This window comes from Acanthisitta chloris, unplaced genomic scaffold (genome assembly GCF_000695815.1).
Source record: "Acanthisitta chloris isolate BGI_N310 unplaced genomic scaffold, ASM69581v1 scaffold16577, whole genome shotgun sequence".
NCBI lineage: Eukaryota > Metazoa > Chordata > Aves > Passeriformes > Acanthisittidae > Acanthisitta > Acanthisitta chloris.
In genome coordinates this window covers 84,415-91,488 of record NW_008684493.1, presented here as the reverse complement: position 1 = coordinate 91,488, position 7,074 = coordinate 84,415, and the positions used below count along the sequence as shown (strand labels likewise).

The window sequence follows — 7,074 nt, the reverse complement described above, 5'->3', positions numbered from 1 at the left end:
CAATGTTTTGTACCTTTGTTTGTTTTAAATCATAGAATTCACAAGATTAAGATTAGGTGCCTTTTTCAGGTTTTAAAAGTTACTGCCATGTTGCAGTGGGAGCCTGAAAACAGAACAAAACACATTTCAATTACAATAAGCAAAGAACTCCTCATCCGAACAAAAAATTAAATACTGCTATGAGATTTCATTCAACCTTGTTCCTCGCCAAAATATTTCAGGCCAAGTATCAAGTTAAATGGAAGTTTTAAGCTGCATTATAAATAACAACTCTGGGGGAACCTATTTGGATATTAACAAGAAATACAAAGAATTCAGCAGCATGTTAGTGGGCACTGCAAAAATATATGAGAAAGTCTAGAGCAGCTGCAACTGTATTTTGGTTGTACAATCTTGTCAATAACATCTGGGCAATCAATGTGTGCAAAAAAGAAGAATCTTGCATATATGGAATATTTGTAGCCATGTAATTTCTACCTGTCAATATAGTTCATAGGCAGTGAGTGAGGAAAGTTCAGTAGATGCAGCATATGTCCTTCCTAGATCTGATAGGATGGATAGGATGGTCTCATAGGTTTTATTTTGTGTCGTATATCATGCAACACATCTGGGCAAAAGGACACTTGCTTTGGCTGTCCCAGCCTCCTTAATGGCAAAGCAGCAGCAGCAGCAAGCAGTGGCTTCATACTGTCATATGTATTTGTTTAGCTGGCACTGCCCCTTCGTCTCACTGATAATTTGGTGCTTACTCAATTTCACTCCTCTTCAGAATGATCATCACCTTGCATTTTTCAATGTGGTTAGCTTTCATCTTCCTTCCCACCCAAGCCACAATGAGATTCAGACAAAGTGTTGTACAAACGTCAAATCTGCATGTGTTTTTGTGTGCATGTGTCTGTCCAAACAGTTCTTATAAACATTATCTGGCATATTTAGATTCTTCAGTTTTCAAGATACCCCTTCAGCAGCAAAATCATCTAGATCAGTGAGGGGTACTATGCCTGTATTTGGGGTTGGGGTCATGTCCTTTCCTAAGTGAACTTGAGTTTCTTCAGCACCTTGACTGTCAGAGACTGGTTCAATATAGGGCTGAGTATCCACAGCTTCAGCATATTTGTAGTCCTGCTGGCCATCTTCAGGTAGTTCAGCTGGTTCTGGTACAGCAAGCATTGACCAGGTGGGTTCAGAGAGATGAGAAGGTGACTTCAGCACTGCTACAGATGAAGCTGGTAAAGGCAGCACTCTAGGGTAGAAGGCATAGGGAGAATTCATAATTTCTGAAGAGGGGAATTGTTCCAAGGAAGGGATTGTGACTTGAACATATTTTCCAGTTTCTGGGTCATAAAATGTCTTTAAATTAACTTCAGCTGGTAAATCAACTACATAGTATTGACCAGAGTCAGGGTCTTGGAGGAGTTTACGCTGGCTGGAAGAGGGTGAAGGGCTTACTCCTGGTGTAGCACCAGGTCTTCCAGTATTGGTTTCTGTGGGACTAAAAGCTGAGTGAAGGGGAGGATGGAAGGGAGAATATCCCAAGGGTGAAGCAGATACTAGTGTGTGTCCAGAATGAGAAGGCTTTCTCCCTACAGCATCTATATGCTCAGTCTGATGTCTTTTCTGCTGCTCTTGCATTTTCTTTCTCCTGTTTGCCAGCTTTTTGGCCCGACGCAGAGCCTTTTCTGTTTTTGGTGGCACAGTGGGTGGCTTGCATTCTGGTCTCTCACCAAGTCCCCTGGGCTCCAGTCTCTCAGCTTCCCCTGCAAAATCAGAAAGCAGATTCCTCTGTGTTAAATCAGGTACCTCTTCTGCAGGCATATAAGCTTGTCTCTTTAGTGCCATGTTCTGCAAGGAAGGATTTATAACGTCCTCTGTCTCTCTGAGGCCAGAAATAGTTGGTTTATTTGACAATGAACTGGCAGCAAGAGAGCGCATCGTGCTGCCTGACCTGGGGCTTGTAACAGTCGAGCATGTAAGATTGTCTAACAAAACTGGTGCACCTTCTGCATGTAGGATGTCCTCTAAAGCATCATTGGATACAGGAGAATATGTGTGGTCCTCTGATATAGAGTCAGTCACAGGGGAAATTGTGTCTCTGGTGATTATTTTTTTCACACAAGAGCCACCTTTGCGGTTAGATAAATGATGATTCTTAAAGTAATTTGCCTTTTTTTCTGTGGGATAGCTGGGGTTGTTTTGAACTTGATTGTTTTCCAGACCTATTATTGGCTGTATTAAGCTGTGTCTTGCCTTTGTAGTTTGAGGCTTCTCTTTACTTCTCCAGACACTTTCTTCATTGATTTTCCCAACTTTACTTAACAAAGAACAAGTCTTTTCATCTTCTTCCATCTGTTTCTTTAACAAAAAGCTCTCTGTATCTTCTGGAAGACTGAGATCCAATGTTTCTGAAGTAGATCCAGGCTCACTGGCTTCTTTACCTCTCTCATTTGCTCCATCCCTCACGTTCTGCTGCCCTCTGCATCTCAGTGCAAACCAGCCTACCTCCTGGGCATGCAACATGTTTCGGTGCTGCTTGTTGTAAACTGCTGGGGACATAAACCTACGTTGCATTTCCCTATAACTGCTGCTCACTGTATCATCTAGGGAAAAGGACCTGAATAGGGGCATCTTGACAGCCCTTATTACCTGAGGTGACCTGAATGTGTTATCTTTAATCATAAACAGACTGGGTTTGGTTGAGCTTGAAGATGATGGTGTTTGTGGTTCCTCACACCTGGGCATGGACATGTCCCTTATACTCTCAGAAGCAGAATTCATGCTGTTGGCCTCTTCCTTTTTCTCTCTCCTTAGTTTCTCTTTCACCAAACTATTCTGTCCATTTATACTGACCTTTCCCTCCCTCTTCTCTGCTGCACCGGTACCAGGGCTGATACAAGCAACATCCTGCATTTCATCTTCCCCAAACTCTCTCCTTCTCTCCTTGTGTCTTTTCTTACTGTCTGCATTCATTTCATGCTCAGGCCTCTGACTTTCTTGAAGGTATGTTTTCTGTATCAGGGGCACTGGTAGAAATGGCTCCTCCTGAAGTGGCTGCTCCACTGTGGAGACAAAAGATTGCTCTGAAGAACTGGTGCTTCTTTTGCTTTGTGCTTCATGGCCAGGTACCACAATGTTAGTGTGGGTGTCACTGTAAAGTACATCCTCTGCTGGTGAGAGTTGGTGTATGAGTATTTTGAAGGTACAATTTTCATTCTGAACAGCAGCCTGTCTGTCATTTTCTTCACCCTGCACACCATGGTTTTTCATGGGCTGTCCAGCTGTTGTAGCTACATTGTCTCTAATGAATGGTTTTGGTGTTGAATACTGCAGACGTTTTCCTAAATCAGGTTCATTTGATTCATGTCTGAAAAACGGGAAGTTTTCATCATCCCTCGTGCTTTTAACCAGATCTTTGCCTTTTGAATCATCTTGCTGCAAGCTGTCTCCAGTTTGGTAAGATGAAAGGTCTGCTGTTGTCTGGGGTGAACTCAAAGTCAGGTAATTGTCTGCAAAGTGTTCAGTTAAATCAGTTTTATTGTCCTTTTCATGAACACTGCTAGACAATACAGAGGCTATATCACTCAAATCATCTTTCTCGGTAATATTTTTCTTACTGTTTCCTTGCAAAGTCAAGAGTGAGGTATTCATTTTTGTATTCTCCTGTATATTTTCCCTAATTTTATTTTTCTCCTCCAAGGCCCTTAACAGGGGAGAAGGAGTATAAATGCTTTTAACACGTTTGCGCACATCTTTCAAGTTGAATAACAGACTTGATGCTGTCAATTTGTAATTATCCCAAGACCTATAATCACCCCAGGTGCTCTCCCCATGGTCTCTTGACGCTGTGCTCTCAGTGGGAGGAGGTGTCAATGGGATCAGCTCGCTTTCAACAGTGTCCACCACCTGTTTGGGTGGTATGACAGGTGTTAGTAGTTCAGTGATGTTGAAAGAGGGACTGATTGATCCAGAGGAGTTTACCTGTTTAGCCAGAGAAGTCACCTCCAGACCAGGTTCAGCATCAGTCACCTTTTCAGGCAATGAGCATGGCTTGTGGCTGTCTGTGAACTTGTCCTTTGCAGTCTGTCTCCTCTCTGCTGTCCTGTCTGTAGCCCTCTGTCTCCTCCAGGGTGGACAGGTATTGCCCAGTTGGGTGCTGAGGGCTTCCTCTTCAGTTAAGGTGGCCTGGGGCTTTGCTGGAGGTGGGCTGGGTGCCTGAAATGTGAGTGAGGGTGAAACTGTCCTATAGGACACAGACTGGGGTGAGACAGAGGCTTGGGACATGGCAGAGGGGGAAAGTTGAGCTGGCACTGGGGGTGGTGGCACAGGAGGGGCTTCAGGGGTAGGAGGTGTTGGGGTATGACCCTTCTGGGTGGGGGGTGGAAGTGGAAGTGCCTGTGGGGCAGGGGGTGGCCGAGGGGGACCCTGGTGTGCATGGTTCCTAGGGGGAGGTGTGGGTGGTAAAGCAGCAGGAAATTCGGTTTCTGAAGGGAGGGAACCCTGAGGTACATACACAGCTGGGACAGGGAAAGCAGCTTCTGGTGGAGTTGATTTCATCTGAAATTCTTTCTCCTGCTTCTTAGCAGCAGTGGTCATGACAGGTGACAATTTATGTTCACGCGTGTGGGATCCCTTAATAAGCGGTGCTTCTTCCAGGTATGCAAGGCCTTCCTTTTCTGTTTTCATATCAACAAATTTCTCCTTTTCAGTCAATTTTTTATGATGAACGTTCCATGATTCAAAAGCACTATTCTCACTGTGAAGAAAATTACCTTTTTTTTCTGGCTCATTAACTTTCACACTTCTGTTTTTTAAAGCCTTTTTAGAAGAACGGGAAAAATTTGACTTGGCTACTTTTGACATCTCAATCAGCACAGGATAATAACCATCAGAGCCACCATAACTCAGGTCTGCTTTATTAGGTCTTTTCTGTGGCTCATGGTTGCCACTGAGACAGTGGCTATCTTGACTAGCCTCAGAAAATTCAGGAAGTTCCTTGTGGATGCTTAAAATGTCTGTATCATCCTGGCAGGCAATATCATTGTCATGATTTATTTTATATTTTTGAAAGCTATTCTTAATGGGCTGCTTATTTGCTAACAGAGAACTTCCTGATCCTTGGTCTGTAGTCTTATCAAATGTCTTAATCAATGAGGACACTTTTGAAACATGCTTATTGTTCCTTGGACCAGGGACTGGCAAATTCAGCATTTTCCTTTCCATGGCAAAGGTGTTATTTTTAGCAATCTTTTTTTCCTCTGGAGCACACTTTGGTGACTGCTGGAATGTGGAAGCCCATACTGTATGTTCATTGTTTCTTGTTGTTAACTTGTTACAGACATTGCTTTTCTTGATGTCATGGTTTAACGTCCCTGAGTGAATTTTAGCTGACAACTGGAGGGCGAAGTCAGGTGAAATGGCAAGTTCTGGTTCATTGTAAGAGTCTTCGAGTTCTGCTACACACAAACTTTTGAAAGCTCGGTCTGTGAGGCTGCTCACCTCCCTGTCTGCATCATCCAGGAGACTCCCAATACTTGAGGAATCACTATGTCCTTCTGTATGTTTCTTATTTCCCTGCATTGTTCATGAGATTCATGAATGAAGTATCCAAATGATAAATTTCAGGTGTTGAATAGATGACTGTGTGAGGTGGTTCCAGCTGTTTGCAATTCACAAGCACAAAGCCATTCCTCCAGACGGAGCTGCTGCACATTGACTCATCTTACAGAACAGCTGAAGCAAACTTTCTTCTCTGCAAACCAAAAGTGATAAATTACCAATTTTCTACATTAACACAATCAGACAAAAAAGCATTTTCCAGATATATCAGTCATTGACTAATTTGCTCCTACATGTATTCTAAACAAGATGCTAGCAAAGCAATAAACAACAGGAAAAATCATCGTTGTTTTGGTAAATTCAAGTAGCTCATTGTTGCTGGTTTAATTTCTGTAAAGTGCCATTTAAAAAGGGGGGTTCACCTTATATTCTTTACTTGAGCTCTTAAACAAGGGTACAAGAGACAAATTTCAAGTACTTCCTTTTCCTCCAACCATAAACACTTCCAAGTGCTGTTCACGTATTTAGCGAAGCAGATTAGCCATTTTTGGCCAGGAAGAATTAGTAACAAAAATTACTTTAAAAAAAGATGTCACTGGGTACATTACTGCACACTATGTCCAAAATGAAAGAAAAGTAAGTCAGATTTATCAAACTTAATTGTCAGCTTTGCTGTGACAATTGCTGTGAACAGAACCCTTGTTTTAGAAAGCAGAATGGCACCACCGGTAAAGAGGATGTACTGTGCATGTTCCAAACAAATATTGCTGGGGTACGATCCTTTAGCCACCCATATCAGGATATGATTGGGTTGGAATGTGGAAGCTGAAGAGGCTGCTAACATCAGCTTAGCCAGCAGAAGGCAGGAGTGCCTAGGGGACTCTAGCAGACCCACTAAAGTAGCACAGGGAACATTTGGTTTCAGCTCCAGAACTGCTGAGAGCTAAAGGTAACCCATTCAATGCAACTATAAACTATCACAGCCTTCCATTAATCCCAGATTATGATGCACAGTCAGGGTCCACAGCAGTGGTTTTTTTTGTCTATCTCCACATCAGCCTGAATACAGGGTGGGGGAATCATCTCCACATCAGCCTGAATACAGGATGGGGGAATCTTCAGATGAAACAAGCAAAAGCAAAACAGACCCTTCAGCTGTACTAGAAATGTATACACTAAAACTCCTTACAGTTTCTCTGTAAACTCTTTAGATGCTTATTCCCAAATTCAAGGACTTGAGCAGGGTATTGACTAAACTGCAGGAAGACTCAGTTTAAAAGCATAGATCCCACTCCTTAAGGAAAGTCTGATCTGTATCTCCATTTTCTCGTACAATGGTGTTATGAACTTGTGATGAGCTGAAACACCATAATTCACATTTACTGTAGCTTCTAGCTTCTATACAAGTGGAAGATATCTCCATCTCAAGCTTGGATCTACTGTAGAACTGAGCAATGAAATTCAGATCTAGATTTCAGCCTCTGCAGCTGTCCAAATCTATGACTCCACCTTGGCCCATCT

General features: G+C 42.7%; 1 protein-coding gene across 1 annotated transcript; it reads right to left on the bottom strand.

Annotated features, from left to right (window-relative positions):
- Positions 1-948: 948 nt before the first annotated feature.
- LOC103806660 (chromosome unknown open reading frame, human C10orf71) lies at positions 949-5,574 on the bottom strand. The gene has a single exon (XM_009079369.1). The coding sequence runs from the start codon at positions 5,572-5,574 to the stop codon at positions 949-951; it is 4,626 nt and encodes a 1,541-aa protein (XP_009077617.1).
- Between the last annotated feature and the right edge of the window lie 1,500 nt (positions 5,575-7,074).

What these genes read in the sequence shown, in the direction of transcription:
- LOC103806660 (XM_009079369.1), bottom strand. Translation starts at nt 5,574, where the DNA reads ATGCAGGGAAATAAGAAACATACAGAAGGACATAGTGATTCCTCAAGT.